Source organism: Telmatherina bonti, assembly GCF_933228915.1.
Source record: "Telmatherina bonti genome assembly, chromosome: 3".
In the NCBI taxonomy this organism is placed as follows: domain Eukaryota; kingdom Metazoa; phylum Chordata; class Actinopteri; order Atheriniformes; family Telmatherinidae; genus Telmatherina; species Telmatherina bonti.
In genome coordinates, this window is record NC_136621.1 from 17,728,055 (window position 1) to 17,747,167 (window position 19,113).

Below are 19,113 nucleotides of genomic sequence, written 5' to 3' on the forward strand. Positions count from 1 at the left end.
TTGAGTTGTTTTTCCCCAGAAAAACATGGCAGGTCATTTCGTTGGACTGCTGAAGGCTCGGCGGACTCAGTTTTGCAGAATATTTCTTCAACAACGTGCAACATACATTCATAACAAACCACCTAAAGATAAAATAGGTGGTATGGTAAGTTAAAATGACAGACTGCACTTGCTATTTTCTTTATCTGATGCTAAATATTAGAGTATCACAACCATTTTTCTTCCCTGAATGAGCTTGTAATTTTTGCTGCCCTGCAGGAATCTGCGTTCGCCCTGACTGTGATGTTCACGGCCATCCTCGGTCCTTCTGGTTGGATCCTGTCAAACTTAAAACATTATAAAGGCCAATAATGATGAAAAAGCCTGGAAACACACCGTCACCTTACCTCGAAATTATCTAATTAAGTTGTTTTTGTTAATAAATCAGATTATCTGTTTTTGTCTATTTTATTTTGTCCCTAAATAAGCTGGTGTAGTTCAGCATCGACACCAGTAGGTGTTGCAACCGGAAGTGAATGTTTTCAGTTCGCAAACGACTTGTCTCGCCTCAAGGTATCCATTTACTGGACATCCTTATTTTTACTTTTTAAAAATTCTGGCAAATAACATCGCCTACTCCTAATGCACAATGAAGCCTCAGCTGACGGGAACCCTAAACAAACCGTGGCTAATTCAACCCTCTGGAGCTGAAACTGCGCCGTCTTTCCAGGAGGAGCTCATAGCTGCGATACACGCAGCCTTTGAGGTCGCGGTGGACATTGTGGTTCGGGAGGTGAAAACATTGGTTGGCCAGACGACATGCGAAGAACTCCGACGAGAAAATGAGTTCCTCAAAGAAAAGCTGCGGAGAGCAGAAGCGATGTTGGGCTCGGAGTGCGTGGGGGAAGACAGGGAGGAGAGTCCTGCGAGTGAACTCTCCACGGCCACGAAGCGCAGAGATGAACCTCTCCAACACACATGTGATCCAAAATATCCCAACCATGAAGAGTGCACTGTTGATGGCGCAGGGGTCAGTGGTGCAAATCCAGACTTCCAGGATAAATTTGTCACCAGACAAAATGACAGATCTAACCGTGATGGGATGACTGGATGTGACAGTGATGCAGGTTTACACACGGAGGAGAAACGTGAAGGTGTGTAATAATGCTTCTGTTTAAAATTGCAGTTGGTACAGTGCAGTTTTTTACATGTATACATTTTAATGGTGTGTGTGTGTATTTTGGGACCAACTTTCATACTGATCATCTTTTTTTCCACATATGGAGTGGAAATGAAGTGAAGCTACTAAACAACTTTGTGTTAATGCGGTTCATGATTACTGAATGCGACTTTTTTCATATGATAGTTGGCAAGAGGATGACCTATGACCAGGGCCGGATTAAACGTGCAGAGGTCCCTGGGCCCAGAGTGTCCCAGGGGCCCCCTTCCTCAGCACAACATTGAAAATTGTGAATGATACACTGTGACATCACGTTTAACATCCCTCAGCCAGTGGTACTAAAAGCAATACACAAGACAATGTGGTATAACTATCTGGCTTTTATGTACATTTTGCATTTTTTATTAGTTATCGGCTCCCATATGTATGATTTAAAAACTTAAATATATTTGTGTTCTTAAACTGCTGGTGTATGCCTTACGTAGGCCCCAAGTTGGCATGGGCCCCTGCCCGTAATGCCCGTTGGATAATATGGCCTTGCCTATGACATGTTCACAATAACATAATTTCGATTAAGCTTTATTTGTATAGGGTCAATTCACAACAATGTCCTCTTAAGCTACTTTATCTCAATCCGATTTAATACATGTAATTGTTGTCCGGTTATAAAGATATCTAGACAAACATTGTGCTAACTGTTTGCTGCCTTTTATTCACAGAGATCACTAAAGATATTTCCAGAGGATATGGACTGGAAGTGGAAGCTATGAATTTAATATGTCAGGATCCTCAAGCTCAAGACTCTGCACTGTCTCACACCGCTGACAGCAAGTCTACATTAGAACAAGTTACTGTCAAGCAGGAGGAGCCAGAAGAAGAAATCGGTGCTACATCCTGCTCTTTGGATTTTATTAAAGCAGAGGATTTAAGCTTGGGGTGCATGAACTGGATACCAGAAAGACCTGATGTGCAGAGTCAAGATCCAGAGGCTCAGTTGTCAAGCAGCAGACTGGATCAGGGTAAGAGGGGGGGAAATGAGATGAGACTACCGGCTCAGATAATAAATATTGCCTGTCCAGGTTTTTGCATGCAGTAAAATTAGTTTAAAAAAAATTTTAAAAAGAGAGAAATGTCCGGGTGTTGCATCACAGGCTTTTCTCTCATTGCCTCAAAAATTTTAATAGTAAAACAGATATGGTTTTTCATACGACATCATTAATACATTTTTATATAGACTTTTGATACCAAAAAAGGCAAATATGAAAGACGCCTCTCAAAATCAAGGTGAGTTCCTCTGTAGGACTGATGTCCAATAGTCTCTTCCTCACGAGACAAGGAAAGAGTCTAAGAACAAAATAACGCTAAATATAAACATGTAGGCTAATGTCTTGGCAACAGTCCCTGCATCAGTTACATCCATCACACTCAACAGGTAAAAAATTCACATGGCTGGTTAATTTGGTTAATTTTAGCTGCCTATTTAACAGCAGTTCATGTTGGTAATACTGTTAGAATTCTCTTCATTGTCGCGTATATTTGCAGATGGAGACATTTACTGTGGTCTTATGGATAAAAATAAACAGGAAAACAATATTAAAAAAAGATAAATTAGTAATATACAAAAACGAGCTATATATGTATATAAGATAGACTGTATGGTGGTTAGCACTTTGGCCTCACAGCAAGAAGGTCACTGGTTCGATCCTTGGCTGGGGGCAAGGTTTGGGCAGTGGCCTTTCTGTGTGGAGTTTGCATGTTCTCCCTGTGTATGTGTGGGTTTTCTCCAGGTACTCCGGCTTCCTCCCACCATCAGGTTAATTGGTTACTCATTCCCTAGGAATGAGTGTGAGTGTGAGTGGTTGTTTGTCTCTGTGTGGCCCTGCAATGGACTGGCAAGCTGTCCAGGGTGTACCCTGCCTTTCGCCCTAAGACTGCTGGGATAGGCTCCAGCTTCCCCTAACCCTGAACTGGATTAAGTGCTTGGGAAAATGAATGAATGAATGTATATAAGACATAAAATTATAGTTTAAAGTGAAAGTAATAAATTAAAAGGTGAGGCAATGCTAACCAGGCTAAGCTGTCAAACATAAAGCAAAAACCAGCTTGATTACATTTTAGATGTATTTTGCACTAAATACACTTTTCTAATAAATCCAATGGGAAAGTGTGTCTGAACATTTTGTCTGTTAGCTGTTTCACATGAGCTATGAGCTTGCTCAATAGCTCAACAGGAGACACAGCAACACCCCATGACATGCAAGAATAAGCCATAGATCCTGACAATCCTGCCGGGATTAGGTCTTCTTGTCATACACGCCAAAAAAGCACAAGAATATGCTACTTCTAACTTTGTTGTCCGCTGAGCCAATGAATAACACACTTGTGTGGACCTTGACAACAAACTGTGGAGATTACTTGAATTTGAACCAGGTTTGTTTCAGCAGAGAAAAATGTCATACTTGCAGGACACCTGCCCCCGAGGATCAGATTTGGAGATCCCTGCCTGAGCGGTTTCAGGATCTGCCATTACAGTGTTAACCAGCAGATGAGCATGTGTCAACCCCAGGAAAATGATTATTTGGGAAAAAAAAAAACTTGGAAAAAGTTCTTCCAACCACCTAAAGTTAATATTGAGAAGCAGATCAAACAGAAAATTGGCAACCCTGGTGACCTTTCAGAGGCAATGCATCTGTGCTGCACTGATCAGGCGGTGAACTTTATCCGATTTGTCTACGTTACTTCTACAATTTCCCATTTGGTCCAGTGTATCGGTGTTATTGTCTTGCAGTAGATGTCTACACCTCACAGATTGCTTGTTGCAGAATAACATGGATGTAATGGTACGCAGATATATTGCAGATAAGATGCCATCATAGACCTATAGAGCAACAACTTCATGATAAAATGTGTCTGTACAAAGCAAATCATTCATGGGTGGGGTGGATGTGTGTCTCTGTATATGTACTACAACATTTTTGCTAGCCTTTTTGTATACTGTGGCAGCATGTGGTGATGATGACTGTCACCGACAACAACACCACCACCATCACCAGCACAGCCCCTCAACCAGCACGCCATCAAGCAAGAGGAAACGCTGTCAAATCTGCCCATCGAACAAAGACCGTAAAACACACATGACGTGTTGCGGCTGTGACAAATACATCTGCAGAGGCTGCGCATGCATCTGCTGTCCCACGTGTGTCTCTTGGACCGCAGAGCGATGGCACATGCAATAAACTCTGAGGTGCAGACACCAGCAGTGGTGCAGACATGCAAGGACAGCACAATGGTTGTGTCTAAAATACCATTAAGATTATTGCTTTGCTATGTATTTTCTTAATAATCCAACATTTTTTTGTTTTTTCAGCACATCCTCCAAACCTGGTTGCAAGCATCCCTCCACCAGATCATCAGTCTGGATCCTCGGTATTTCCAAACAGGAACCAGCTGACGGAACCATCTGTCATATCTCAGCCACCTCAACAAACCTACGGAGTACAACTTCGGACCGGCCGCACCATCGCTGCCATCCACACCTGTAAGTTCTGCAGTCAGACCTTCCACCTGCCCAGCTTGTTGCGACGGCACTACAGTCAGTGCCAGCAGAGGCTCCATCAGCGTTGTCCACAGCCCTTAGTGGGAAACAAGAAGAGCAGGCTACAGCTCTACCCACCAGGCTGTAGCCCCTTCCGCTGCACGGTGTGCAACAGAGAGTTCAACCGCATGGAGAATCTGAAGACCCATCTCCGCATCCACACAGGAGAGAGACCTTACACCTGCTCGGTGTGCTCCAAATGCTTCCGCCACTCTGGAGCGTTAACCCGCCATTTCCGCATCCATACCGGAGAAAAGCCTTACATTTGTGGACAGTGTGGGAAATCTTTCAGAAACTGCGGTGGGCTCAAATTCCATCAACGTTCTCACAGCATGTAGCTGCAGTAGTGTTTAATCTCCAAGTGTAAACAGATGCATTTATGCAATTCCCAAAACGTTTAAGTGTATTTTTTTATGCATAAATGAGAAAGAAAAAAAACGTCCTTCATTTGCCATTCATCAGTTTTTACGAGCGATCATATCTGACGCTGTTTATTGACATTTCTGGACAAACATCCGATAACGCCCACAAACATATCTGAACAATGGGAACCAAACAGAAAGCAAATATATTTAAAAATATTCTCTTGTACCTGGTATCAACGTTTCTGGGGTGTCTCTTGCAGGAATGCTGATATCAGATTTAGGGTGATTTCATATACATATAGCTATGCTGTAATACTATGTCAATACTTGTCATATAAGAAGACATTCAGTACCTGGACACAGGTACACAGTGTGTACACGTTGTGTACCTGTGTCCCATTTATCAGATCAACTCTAGTTTAGGAGATAAATGCATGTATGTGAGACAGTTTATAATTAAATTCACTGTGTTCAGGTGATTCCAAGTCATTTTCTTTTCCCAAGTTTTATTTATTAATTTGTAACTGAATAAAATCCCTGGAAGAGCCAGTTTGGGTTTATTCTCATTTATTTAATGTTCTTTTTTTATCATGCATGTGGAAAAAAAATATGTCTGGGTTCAAAATGAATCAATATGAAATGTTAGATGAGTACAATATTCTGATCTTGATTTAAAAAAGATAAAGATTGAATGAGATAATGTGATTGTGATTCCAGTTCCAGGTAAAAGGCGATGAACTTTATATTTGCATGAAAACAGAAATTGTTGCCTTAAGACTTGATTAGATCACACAGGAATCAGAGATATCCACCCAACTTCTCTGTTGATACAGTAGCTGCTCGATTTAATGTGGTGGATTAGAAGATTAAACCAACTAGTCATCTCCTTTGTGTTGTTTCAATGGCAACATCTCACTGAAGTCAAAACAATATGTCGAATTAGGGAAGACAGTACAACAAAGTACATCAAAGCTTTTGAGCTTGAGTAGCTACTGTGTGCTAACTGATGGCCACTTCCTAAAGTACAGTCACCCATTTCACCAATCATACTTCTTTTATTTTCATCACTGGATTTGTTTTTATCTTCCCAATTGATTTCTTTTTTAGGCTTTGCATCTGTTTGTTCATATTTGTGATGTGTGTTAATAAAACAATGTTATAGGTTTTCCCAGACTACGCTTATCCAATCATAACCAAGGAATAGACTGCACAGTTTTTAATACTTTTTTAATTAGTAACGTCAGATATTCCTTTACCTGTAAAGACTCAACTTACAGAAACAAGGGGGTGGGACTCAATTACAAAATCCCATTTTCATATGTAAATTACTGTAGAATAAAATAGAATAGTCAACATCATTTTTCATTTGGTGTCTGTAGATTTTGTTTTCCCAGAATTATTTGTGCCCTCATGCTCTGAGTCAGATGCCCATTTGAGTTGTATTAACTGATTGCAAAATGTCCATTTCTGAGACGCTATTCCAGAGATTTTAAAGGATTTGCATTTAATATCACTCACAACTGGAGGTTTATCACATTTATTGACAGAAACTTTAAGAAGATTGTTTAGACTGTGATCTATCTATCTATCTATCTATCTATGCCGTCAATCATTGCACTCTGTGATCGATTGGTATGGCCAGCCTAGCCTTTTCTGAACTCAATTGTTTGGCCTGGATTAGACACGGAAACGACGTTCACTGAACAAAACGGTATTAATGAAAATAGCTGGATCCACAAACAAAACAGTCGGTCAACCTCCGTGGGGTTTCTCCGCATACGGTTTGATTCACCCCCCTGCTCGGACAGCTCGCTGCACGCGCAGGATGGCAGGCTGTGGTCATGTTGGCCGAGCTTGTTGAATTTGGAGGCTCTTCCTTCCTCCAGGCTGACGATGTCGGTGGGACTCGCTAGTTTCGCCTGAGCTACTCTGCTCTTCTCCTCCTCTGCTGCATAAGTTTGCTGTTGTCGGACTCGCTTGGCTCGGTAAGTTGTCTCCTTCACGGCAGACAGAAAATTAAAGCTAACTGTAGCAAGGCGGTGTTGTTGTTGTACAGGATGTACAGAGCTCTGCTGTCTGAGTTCATTTTTCCCTGGTTGACGTCTCTCAGGCCACAGAAACGCTGTTTATGCTGAGTGCTCTTTCTGGGACTGTTCACGGTCCATTAAATTTAGTATTTAGCAGAAATGTCAGGACTCAGGGATGGAGAGGATTACCCTAAATTAGAAGTGCTTGCATGTGAAAACAGAGTAGACGGGCTACAATAGTGAGAAAGTATCTAATGGTTTGAAATTAACCCTCTTCAAGCAGGAGTCTAATTTGACAGCGTTTTTGCTGATATAACTAACTTGTTTTAATGTGTCGTTTTAACCTAAAATTTAAATTTTGTGTTTGTGCAGAAATTCCCATATACAATCATGTAAAAATGGCAAATAAACAATCTGAATATGAATCTGAGCTCATTTAGCTTGTAGTTGGACAGATTTTATTTTCCTAATTGAAAATGGCATCCAGTTAAGTTTGATTGTCATGCTAAAAAAGTGCATTTATACACAGGGCAGAAACCTTAATATCCATGATATATTTGTTTTATGTAACATATTCAAATAAAACAAGACTTGGGGTGCTTGACGTTTAAGGTCTTTAAGGCTTTTATTAGCCACTGATGTGATTATATAGTCTCGCCTGTACTTCTTCTCACATGATTCTTTTGAGGAAAGTTCATTGCAACATACAGTACAGTGCTGTGCTGTAGTTTAACTTCACTGAGAAAAAATTCAGGCTTTTTTTTTCCCTCAGTGTCTTAAAAATACTTTGAGCAGTAGTTCTTCAGGCTCTCTGAACTTTGTTCTTCAGTACATTTTCACCTTTTCCAGTCTTTGCAACTAATCAATAATGAAAGAATGTGTTTTGCTTGTTTTATTTTTATTAAAGTAACTTTACACTGACCTACAAATCATTCAAACACGTACACCTAATTCTAGATACAACTCAAGTTTGTACATATTGGGCAATTATTTATGTAATTATTTTCTATTCTGCTAGTTCAGTCTAATTAATCTAACATGCATGTCTTTATACTCTGGGAGGAAGCCGGAGTCACCTGACACAAGAATGGGACCGGCAATAAGTGTTAGTGCGTTTTAATGGAGTGATGAATTCTGCCCAGAGCACAGACCTCAACAATATTGAAGCAGGGTTGTTCATTCATGGAGAATGGACCTAAAGGCTGCCAACGTCCCTTAGGAAAGTCATTCAAAAAGACTGGGGAACTAGAACTTTTTAGCCACTTAAAATAGTTCAAAATCGTTAATTTTTTTTAACTTTCTATACTGTAGTTCTGTTTATTTTTGCTGTGTTTAAAGAGTCCATTGCACTGATTCCATGTTTACCATGTTGTTTTGAAAGAAATGATGTGGCTTCAGACTTCATGCACAGCATTGTACATAATGACTAACACTCTTCAGGTAAAGGTTTTAGGTTCTGATCTCGTAGCTGAAGTAAATGGTCCAGTTTGCATCATCTGAGTACATGTGTGTGACATTTGCCGGTCCAAAGTTGTTTCAGCTTTTGAATCCTGCATGCTTTCTTCCCTTAATTCTATGTAGGCATGATGATGCAAAGTACCGGAGCCTTTCAAGACCCCTCGCAAGGTTCAGGGGAACGGGGGGAGCTGGTCCACTCATTTTCTAAAGAGACCTCGGGGTCTCCAGATGCCTCCGAGTTGGGGAGCCCTCGCTGTGCACCAAACTTTGACCTCTACAACATGGTGGTGTCCTACAAGAAGATGGCTCTGTTTCTAGAACCAGCTGTAGATGCACTGGAGCTTGTTCGCTACCTGCTCGGGTCTGTATCGCCATTTGCAACTTTTGTGACCATTTCATGCTATATTTGCTTTTAACTACTAACAGTAATAACAAATAGCCATGTTTATATTGAAGTATTCGTGTTTTCTTTTAATTCCTCAGATGGAAGATGCCACTGTGTTCTCTGCTTGTCTGTGTATTCCTTAATATCTTCTTTTGCACAGTTACTCAAGGTAGGAGTAGCCGTTAGACATGCACATTGATCTGGCTGTCATGTTCTGAAATACATGAATAATTTATTGTTCTGTTGTTCTGTTTGCCTCTCTGGTATCAGTTGGCTGGTTCACAGTGAGTGTGCTGGCAGTGTCAGCGCCTGCTGCCCTGGGTTACCTGCAGGACAGGTGTGGGGGCGGAGCTTCTGAAGCTGAGCTCCAGTGGAGGCGCTATCATGCTGTGCACCGCCGAGACCTGCAGACAGTCCATCTAACCAAACAGGAAGCCATGCTGGAAGTCAAAGACCTGTAAGATGAAAGCTGCAGGATTGCAGCTTGTGATTATTTTTATGTTTATTGTTTATTTGATTATTTGTCTCGATTGATTGATAATTCATCAAGAGGTCAAAAATATATATCGGTGCCTTTCAGAACCACTTTGATCAGTTATTATCTTAATGGACTTTCTGTCTCAGCCATAATTTGCTGTGTGCGGTTAATGAGCGTTTCCCAGCATGTGTACTTTTGACTTTGTGTTTCTGCATTTATGTAAGATTTTCTGCAAATGAAAATCTTTTTATTCAAAGACATTCCTCATCAATATCACTCCTTTCTGAGTTGCCACCATTCCACCATTACTACCATTACTAGCATTTACCCTCAGCAAATTTGATAGCAAAAATTTTCACATTGCCTTCACCATCTCTTAGCTGTTAGGTCCTGCTGCTTTACTGCAATACCCACTAGGTTATAGGTTTATATTTATATTTTTATATACAAAAATATTTATATTTTTATATACAAAAAATATTTCATTATCAAATGGAAAACTTAGTTGGAAACCTGTATCGATAAAAATGTGGCTTAATTATCCTTTTCTTAGCTGGACTGCAACGGCGTATCCCGTTTTGCAGAATCACTGATTGGGTGAATGAAGTTGTACGACTGGTCAGACTGCAGAGTTTTGGCTTTTTCCAGTTGCTTGCTGCTGTTTTAATTATTGCTCTGTTAGCCAGCACACATGCAGAGACCTCACTCATGATAATGTTGTGAGACTTTAACAATGCAAAGTGTTGTTCTGTTAAACAACTGGTGCTGCTGGAGCTCACACACGCAGCAAGGATTTTACGAGGAAACGTGAGGAATCTGTCAATACCTGCAGCACATTCCATACAGGAAAAGCAGATAAAGTTAGTAAAAGTAGGGACATTTATTTACTGAATATCACACTTTTTTTTTTAGAGCAAATGTCACAAAGTGCTTCAAAGCAATAAAACCTAATCATACCATGAATAAAGAATCATTGTAAACAATATTTAGAACTAAGTAAGTTAAATAAAACTTGATGAAAATAAAAACCAATAAGTATCATAAATAGGACTGTGTAAATAAATAAGTCGGTTTTAAGCTGAACTGAGATTCAGTGGGAGAGATTTCCAGAATCACAAGGCGACAACATTAAACGCACAGTCAGCTTGATCGAGGGACAATCAGCAAGCCTCGCCTTGGACCCCTGGGGCCCTGTGGCATACTACCTGTCTGCGCTGGACAGCCGGCGCCCTGCAGGGTCGCCTGAGATGCCCTTTACGTTTCTGTGCAGGCGTAGCAGATGGTGTAGAATCTGTGCCTGGATTGCAGTGTTTCCTATGTTGTTTGTTTCTCTCTTCTCTTTGTCTTCTGATTATTTTCCTTTTCCTTTCTGTTCTCATTCTATCCTTGTTCTGTCTTCTTCTCCGGTCAGGTCCAGCAGTACCATGTGAACTTGGTAAAATAAACATTCACGCAAAATAAACAAACAAATAAAATAAAAAAAACTTAGATTATCAAGAGGATCTTTAGATGTATAAATCTCCTCTTGAAAAAGGAAATTTGCTCAGCACAACACAACAACCAGACCATCATTCTGTTTACTTCAATGCTGGATAAGACAAGTTTAAAAAAAAACCCTCTGTGGAATAATATGATGTCTTCCTCTTGAATGTATTTATTTATTTTTCAACTTCTGCCGAGTCTACACAGATGACTGGTGCTACTGAGGGTAGGCTTCTGTGCGTGTGTTAACATAAAAGATATTCTTTTAAGAATAATTGATATTTTACAGAATTCATCAATTGCCTGACACTTTCTTTAAAAAGACAAGCTTTAAATGAAAAAGTATGAGCAAGAAGATTATTATGACGATGTAACAGTTTGGCTGCGGTTCAGGTGAGAGAGAAATGCTAAACAAAGACATTAATCCTGCAAATAAATTAAATTAAAAAGTATAATTGCATCAACATTGCAGTATAATAAAATTTTGTGGTTTTTATAACAATAAAAGAATGAAATGAAAAATACTTTATTAATGCCAGAGGAAAATTGATTTTATAGTATGCATCCCTTTTCTCCTTATTACTGAAATGACAGTCAGTTGCTGATCAGTCAAGTCGTTTGTCCATATTTGTGCCTGACAGAATTCAGAGTGTCTCCTCCTGATTTTGGTTTCTGGGATTGAATCAACAAATGAGTCAGCGGTGCTGCACCATCAGTCTCCATGAGCAGAAGTTAGCGTTGCCTAGCTCTTAAACTTTCTGGACTCACAGGAGCGACAGAACGGGTCCTTAAGGTGGTCCTTAAATGTGGCCGAGGGCAGATTACCATTTGGACCGTTACAGGAACACATCTACCGACAGCGGCCTGAGTCATCTGATCTGATTTGGAGTTCATTCAAACCAGGTTTTAATGCTGCTGGATCTCTCACACAGTGGCCACGCAATGTCCACTTACATGCAGACCTGGTTAAACACTTAACTTTAGGTACCAAGCCTTACTTCTTTACCAAGCATTTTCACAGAGTCCAGCGTGTGGGCATGGCTGACATTTGTACTCTGTTTGCTCCTGAAATGCATCTTACATTTTACTCAGTGATTGTGGTTGTGTGTGTGTGTGTTTTCTGTCACTGCAGGTTGAAGCACCTGGACGACATGCTGTCCTCCTCTTGTCAGTCAGCAGAAGCTGTTTATAAGGTCCTGTACTGGGATAATCACACCAAATCATCAAGGTTCGAACAGAGTTTTCTTTTTGTTTTAAGTATTGATGGACTTCTGCTGTATTAATGGAAATGTTCAGACTGAATAATTAAAGCTCCAAATGTTTAAATATAAACGGTATTGTCGTGGGAAGTCATGGCGGATTGCTTCCACTGTTTTAATAAAACATTCTTTATGTTGCCCACGTCCAGGTTCTATGGGGGGATGCTGATAGTGGTGTGTCTGCTATATGTTGCACCTGTGGGCTGGGTGCTCGCTGGGTTCAACAGCGCCATCTTCCTGTGGAATAAAGACTTCTGCAGAGGTATGTCTGATGATTTTTTTTAAAAGTAATTCCCAGAATTCCTTAAAGGTAAAACAGAGTTTGTAAAGCACCGCCCTGTTCATGTGTTTCAGTTTTAACAGACCTTAGAAAGCTGTTCAAAATGGGTCAGAGCCAGTCGTCAGAGGGGATGTGCGAAGAACAAGAACAGAGCAACTTGCAGGACAGGACCCCCACACCAACCAGTCTGGATGTGAGTTATAAAATGCATATATTCAGTTGTTGAGATTTACATTCAAACCAACCACAGTTGTAAGCTTCTTACTCGGCTCATCCCGTCAACCGAACTCCACGTATTTACTGCAGTGTAAATCCACACATGGACTACTTCCTCTCATCCATCACACCATATTTCGTTGGGACTTTATTCTCCATCAAAGGGGCGGATGAGGGGTTCAGATTAGTCTGGCTTTATGAGTCAGTAAACTAAAAGCTTCACTGTTGCAAAGCATACGTAGATGGTTTTTATGTTCTCTGTCATGTCAGTTTATTACATGAATCCTGTCCAGGAGGATGGTTCTGGGACCAACGGGGCTTCACAAGTTGTTTGGCTTACAACCAACCATTCATGTATGATTTATATGTGTTTGATACCAGGACCTCTCTCCTGGCAGCATAGAGGAAGCTGAGGAAGCTGAACCAGATGATGAATTTAAGGATGCAATTGAGGTAAATGCTACCAGGGGCGCCGTGTGTGTGTGGGGGGGTGTTAGGAGGATTCCAAGGGCCCACGACTTGATAGGTGTCCACAGAGAAATGGAAAATTGAAACATTATTAAACTTTCATTAAATATAAGGTACATATTTTTCAAAGATCATAAGAAAGCGTAGCAGTAAAATAAAAGACCTATATTTTTTCAGCAGTAAACTGATCAACAAAAAATGAATATTAATGTTAACCGAACACCTCGTGAAAGTGCATGAAATGTTTTGGTCCTGTCCCGTCGGGGCGCATCAGTTTCATCAGCAGCAGTTTGTTTATATTCTCCTGTAATGCAACCTAGCAAGAAAGGAGATGTTTTTTTTTTTTTAAAGGACAAAAAGAAAAGAGAGAGGAGTGCCAGAAACATGCCGACCTGCGACCCTCAGGTCCCGCATGTTTCCTGCAGGTTGGGTTGGGCTGGATCACAAGTGTTCCCTGTAACTGCAGGGCAGCTCATTAAATGCACCAGTGCAGTGTGTGTAATCTGTGATCATGATTTGTTGTTGCCACATTCACTTTGTTGGCAACCACATGATTAGGCAAAATGAATTCAGCCCCCATGTGCATATGTAGCGTGTGTAGCGGCAGGTTTTGGACCGGAAAGATCATTTTATAAATGCAGGACTGAAAAACTTGACTACGTGTCACACCGGGTATTTCTGAAACAGAAAATAAGTGTTGCATTTTATTTATTTATTTATTTGTTTTAAATAACGAACTCCGAAGTCTCCAGTTTTTGTAATAAGACCATCATGTGTCTTTACCTAATTTAGAGGCCGAAGGTTTAAGCCACAATACACAACCAGACGAGGCGAGAGGAAAACCCCACAGACCTTAGAGAGTTAACCAACATTTAATCAGTCCTAGTAAATGTTGAGCCTTATATTTCTGTTAAACTAATTCACCTCGTCTCTGTATCACATAAACACAGATGAGCCAGCTCAGCACCACCCCCCTTCCAGTTCCAGTTCCAGTATCTGTCATTATCCCAGTGTCCTCTCCCTGTCCTAGAGTCCCTTCCTGTCCCTGTATCTCTCCCTGTCCCAGTGTCCCTCCTTGTCCCAGTGATGAAGGCGAGCATCTTTGTGTTCAGGGACATGCTTTTAGCATCATTACAGAGAGTCTGTGGGAATATCTTTCTTTTTATCATTCACAAATATAAAATTAAACATTTTCTAATTAAAACGGAAAAACGTTATTTTTTATTAAATAATAAACAGGATGAAAAAAAAAAACCCCAATACATTGTAAATGTTTCACTGGATACTAAATAGTTGATTGGAAACAAAAATGGAAACAATATTCCAGGCTGCGCCCCTGAATGCAACACAAGAATTTGACCACTTCTCTGTCACATTTTTCACTTCTTTTTTCTCTCCTGAACGTGTAATCCTTTACCAAACAAATGAATTAATGGAAGCTCTCAGTTAATTGTCAACAGGTGCAATCAGCAGGCAAAGGCTAAAATGCCTCAGAATCTAATTAGAAAAACTCAACATGCAACCAGAGAAGCCAAATATGTGATGCAACCGAGTCCATGTGGAACTCTTTTTATTGCATCCACCCTGGTTCATATAAGAGAAACGTTTGTGATCTGCAGACCCATGCAGAAATGTCTTTGTACAGGGGGAGCACCAGAGACTTTCTGCCACTGCACACGAAACATGAGCTGAGAATTTTCTGCTTCTCGGATTTTACAGCTTAGCAGCTGTAATTTCCCAAAGTCATGTTTTCTACTGTTGTTTCACTCTAATCTCAAATAAATGGTAAAAACAGAAATATATCCTGGTAGATTGTGAACTTTTCCACTTAAATCTGTATTTACTATACTTCTGCTATATTTAAACGTTGTTGTTGGAGGATGACATGCTTCCTTTTTTCCCCCCTGCTTTCGTCTTAACTCAGGAAAATACAGTTTCTCTGCAGGTGAGTTTTCTAAGCCGAGGCAGCAAACTTGCACCATACAACTCACACACACTTGATGTGTTGTAAGTTTTCGTATGGTTCATTTCTCTGCTGTGTGACATGTAGTTATGAAGTTTTCCATTGGTTACCATTCTGAGTGTTGATCTTTGCGTGTAATATTATTCTCATGTTATATTCTGTTTCCTGACAAGGAAACACCTTTGGTCTTATTGGTAAGTAGATTCTCTTCATCCATCAGTCATCAATCCATCCATTCGTCCATCAATTTCACATTAGTGAAGTCAGCTTTTATTCCCTCTAGCCCTTTTTAGTAAAACATTCATATGAAGGATTTTCAGTGGTAGTGTGTTTTGATTGAATGCATGTTATGAGATATTTATACTAGAGGACTGTTCTTTTTCTTCATTTTTTTTTCTTAGAGCATGCGCATAGTAGAACATTTTTATTTGTTTATTTGGACAAAAGTAACTCTACATGTACACAAAAAACTAAGTATTGAACATACAGAGCAGGAAGAGGCAAAAAGCCAAACTTGCTGATCTAAAGTCTTCACCAAAAACAATTAAAACATGGTAACAATACCAAACAAAAACATTAGATACAGTGAAGCTTAACAAAAAACAAAAATTAGGATTGGATGCTTTTATGGCCCATTCTGTTTTTCTTTTTCTTCTTTATCTCAAGCACATATACAGTACGAAACAAGGATGCACTTTTGTGTAACATTATACCTTGTTTGAGAAGGAGCAGAAGGAAACCCAAGGCTTATTTAAATACTACTCCTAATACTAATACTCCTTATTTACAGTCTTTAATTTACACAGCTGTATAGCAAGCTTTACATACTGAAAGTCATCCGTCAGAAGGCAAATTTAAAGCAGCAAAATAAACGATAAATTTTCTTCTTTTTTACTTTCATTTTTTCTTAATTAAATGACTTTAGAAAAGAGTTCAAATTTCTCAGTAATGAACAATTGCATGGCAAACGAGAAAATTTATTCCAAAATGTACCCCTAAATCAGAGAGAGAATGGGCCTTGACGGGTAAGATACTTATGAGGATGATACTTATGAGGATGAAGAGCATTAGAACCCCATACCAAGTTGCAGTACATGAGATGAAGATACACAAGACTGTAATACAAATTGAGAAGACATTTTATTGTAACAAAAGGACTAATCCTCATTTTTATACCAGTGGACGTGTTGATCTTCTTGCTAACACAATCAACATTTTTATTAGAGAGAAGAAACTGGCAACCCTCTTAGACAAGCCGTACCTATTCAGGGTGTTTCTAGTTGTACCATCATGTACATTCAGCTTGCAAATTGAAGCCTGTTAAATATGGGATGCAAATCTGGGGAAGATTGGCAATAGACGTCAATGCTTTCTTTGCTGATGTCTCTCCTGTTTGGCATTGTGTTAACAAACACCTGAAAGGTGCAGCCCAGCACAGTGCCAACATGTCTGATAATGATCAGGTGATCAAATGCATCTGATTGGCAGCAGCATCCTCCTCTTGATGTAAGACCCTGGAGGAGAATGAGCTTCCTTTTTCATGTGAGTGTAGCTAGGCTGGATGATGGGCGCCCCTCCTGTAGCTTTAATGTATCTTCGCTTAGCTGAAGCTTCGTATGTAAATAACTGATTTTTGCAAGATAAATCTACACGTCTCTCTAAATGCCTGACATTATGCTTCCTTTAGGCGCTGTGGGTTACAAATGTATGAAGTTTTTATTCTGAAAAACAAACAAAACTTTGAATCGCATCTCCCGTCCTTTTCCCTCTGATTCATGTGCACCGTGTTAGTGTTGTGTCATGCAGTTAGAGATGTGCCTTTGAGGTGATAGGTTGTACTATCCTGTGACGATCCTGGATTCCAGAGAGTTCATTTAAACCTTCACCAATCCCCATTTGTCATCAGTTTGTTTTAAAAGAGTTGCAAACAAATGTTATGAAAAAGGATGTTGATCGTTCTGCAAGCAAACTGGTGCAAAGTACTTTTTTATTTTATTAATATGGTTTATGGCCTTTGGCTGATTGCATGCATGCATGCTCCTCTGAGTACTTGTTGTCACCTTCTTAAGTAATTTGGCTCAATACCACCCAGTCCAGCACTGATAAGAGGGTTTAAATGTGTTTCCTTTCTGGGTTTCCAGCTCCATTGACCTTTTAAAGAGCTCTTAAATGGTATATAACAGTAATTTCTTTTGTCTTTCCTCTTCCTGTCTCTAAGGAGGATGACGATGGGCCTATTGGAGCTCCAGAGTATGACTGCAACTCTGAAAACGGTCTTCTGAGCCGCAACGAACCGATCCGCAGCAAAGTTTCCAAACTGACGGAGAGACTGCGCAAGCGCTACCCCACAACTGCTACAGGTGAGTCTGCTGTGACCTATTCCTCTTTTTCAGCCCTCTTATTGCACAGTGACAAAACAAACTGCAACATTTCTTCATCTTTCTGTGTTCGGCTCGCTTTGTGTCCAAAGGCAACTGTTCCAGCTGCAACGCCGTCTTCTCGGTTCTGAAGAAGCGGGTGAGAAGCAAAATCATTTCGTTTAGCCATCAATTTGCAGTCAAATGTAAGTTTGGCTTTTTTATTCATTAAAACCGGCTTTAAAATCCCATTTCTTTGTATTGTAGAGGAACTGCAGTAACTGTGGCAACAGCTTCTGCTCCCGATGCTGCTCCTTCAAGGTGCTGAGGTCTTCTATGGGAGCAACAGGTGAGAAGATAAATATTTTAAGTAGAGCATCATCATCATGATATAACATCATATAATCATTCATCTCTTCATATTGCTTGTCTGTTCCTGGAGTTGTGGTAATATCTACATGTTATTGTTTCCCTCTCAGCTCCGGAGGCGCAGAGAGAGACCGTGTTTGTGTGCGCTGTCTGCAATTCCTCCCTCATGAAGTTACAGTGAGATGGCATGTTGGTCTCATGTCCAGAGCCCTTCACTGAAACCCATGTCTCCAAGTCTCGGTTTTCAAGTAAACGCATGTGCATCTGTCAAGATATCACCCACGTGGAGCTCCAGGAAGCCCTTGCCTTTACCAGCTGCTTCTCTGCTTAGCCTTTCTTGTTGCTTACGGGATTTCTGCTGTGGTGTGTTAGATATTTCCTGCTTGAACCGTCAGCAATTGACAGGACCTCATGAATTGGTGACATTTCTGACTTAACAGTCGAAAGGACCTACTTTCTCCTCCTTTTCGGAGCGGAGAGAAGAACAAATCCTGCACAGTAGAGGCCAAAACTGAGCTGGTGGTGTTGGGCAGAGGCCTCCTGCAGCAGATGAACCATACAGAGGAATTCTCTGTGGAACACATTAAACGCCCCTCAACAGTTGATGTACTTTTAGGCGGTTGCTGAATATATAGACGGAGGTTTACACCAACTGAAAGTGGATTTAGGTTTTGCAGCCGTCTTTGGTCAGCCATACTAGTAACACATGTTTGCACAAGCTTACTGTCCTGATGCACCTTGACTTTCAGCTGTCGGCAGTGTCGTAAACAGCCGTACGTTTGCTCACAAAGACCGTTTTTAATAACTGCTTTTTTTTTTTTTTTTTTTAAATGTTCAATGCGTAAAAAATTAAAAAGCACATTTTTAAAGATTCTGTTTCTGGCATAGATGCACCGATAGAGGGTGGAACAGACACTTGAAGAAAAATTCTGTAATAATCAGATTAATTTTTTGTATTTGTTATGTTTTCCTATGTGGTGAATATTTTATTGGAGATCAGTGGCAGCAAAAAGCCGACTGGATTAATGTTGTTTTAATGGACTGAGAAATCAGCTGAAATCACTTGCTGACTTGATGAAGCGATTCGGAGGCATTGAAACGCTGGAAGTGGATCCTGGTGGCGAAGTTTTAATTATGATTCAGACACAGATGATTGTAACCGTTTCCTTTGCTTTTATGGTAACCATATCTCATACATATATATATATATATATATATATATATATATATATATATATATATATATATAATC

At 40.1% G+C, this 19,113-nt stretch overlaps 2 protein-coding genes across 3 annotated transcripts; both read left to right on the plus strand.

The window, feature by feature from the left end:
* Positions 1-628: 628 nt before the first annotated feature.
* LOC306772979 (uncharacterized protein) lies at positions 629-5,577 on the plus strand (the record flags this gene model as incomplete). The annotated part of the gene is made up of 3 exons (XM_079262653.1): positions 629-1,133; positions 1,879-2,178; positions 4,527-5,577. 3 exons carry the CDS (start codon positions 629-631, stop codon positions 5,090-5,092), a joined length of 1,371 nt encoding a protein of 456 aa, XP_079118779.1. The 3' UTR covers positions 5,093-5,577.
* Positions 5,578-6,837: 1,260 nt separating this feature from the next.
* On the plus strand, positions 6,838-19,015 carry zfyve27 (zinc finger, FYVE domain containing 27). 2 transcript variants are annotated; one of them, XM_079265134.1, is made up of 14 exons: positions 6,838-7,104; positions 8,728-8,965; positions 9,088-9,158; positions 9,260-9,446; positions 12,082-12,177; positions 12,358-12,470; positions 12,563-12,681; positions 13,086-13,157; positions 15,097-15,117; positions 15,309-15,329; positions 17,354-17,495; positions 17,606-17,652; positions 17,760-17,841; positions 17,972-19,015. In XM_079265134.1, the coding sequence occupies exons 2-14, from the start codon at positions 8,730-8,732 to the stop codon at positions 18,040-18,042; spliced, it is 1,278 nt and encodes a 425-aa protein (XP_079121260.1). In that variant the 5' UTR covers positions 6,838-7,104; positions 8,728-8,729; the 3' UTR covers positions 18,043-19,015. The 2 variants fall into 2 exon arrangements, with proteins under 2 accessions (XP_079121260.1, XP_079121261.1); XM_079265135.1 differs by lacking the exons at positions 15,097-15,117; positions 15,309-15,329.
* The last annotated feature ends 98 nt before the right edge of the window (positions 19,016-19,113 follow it).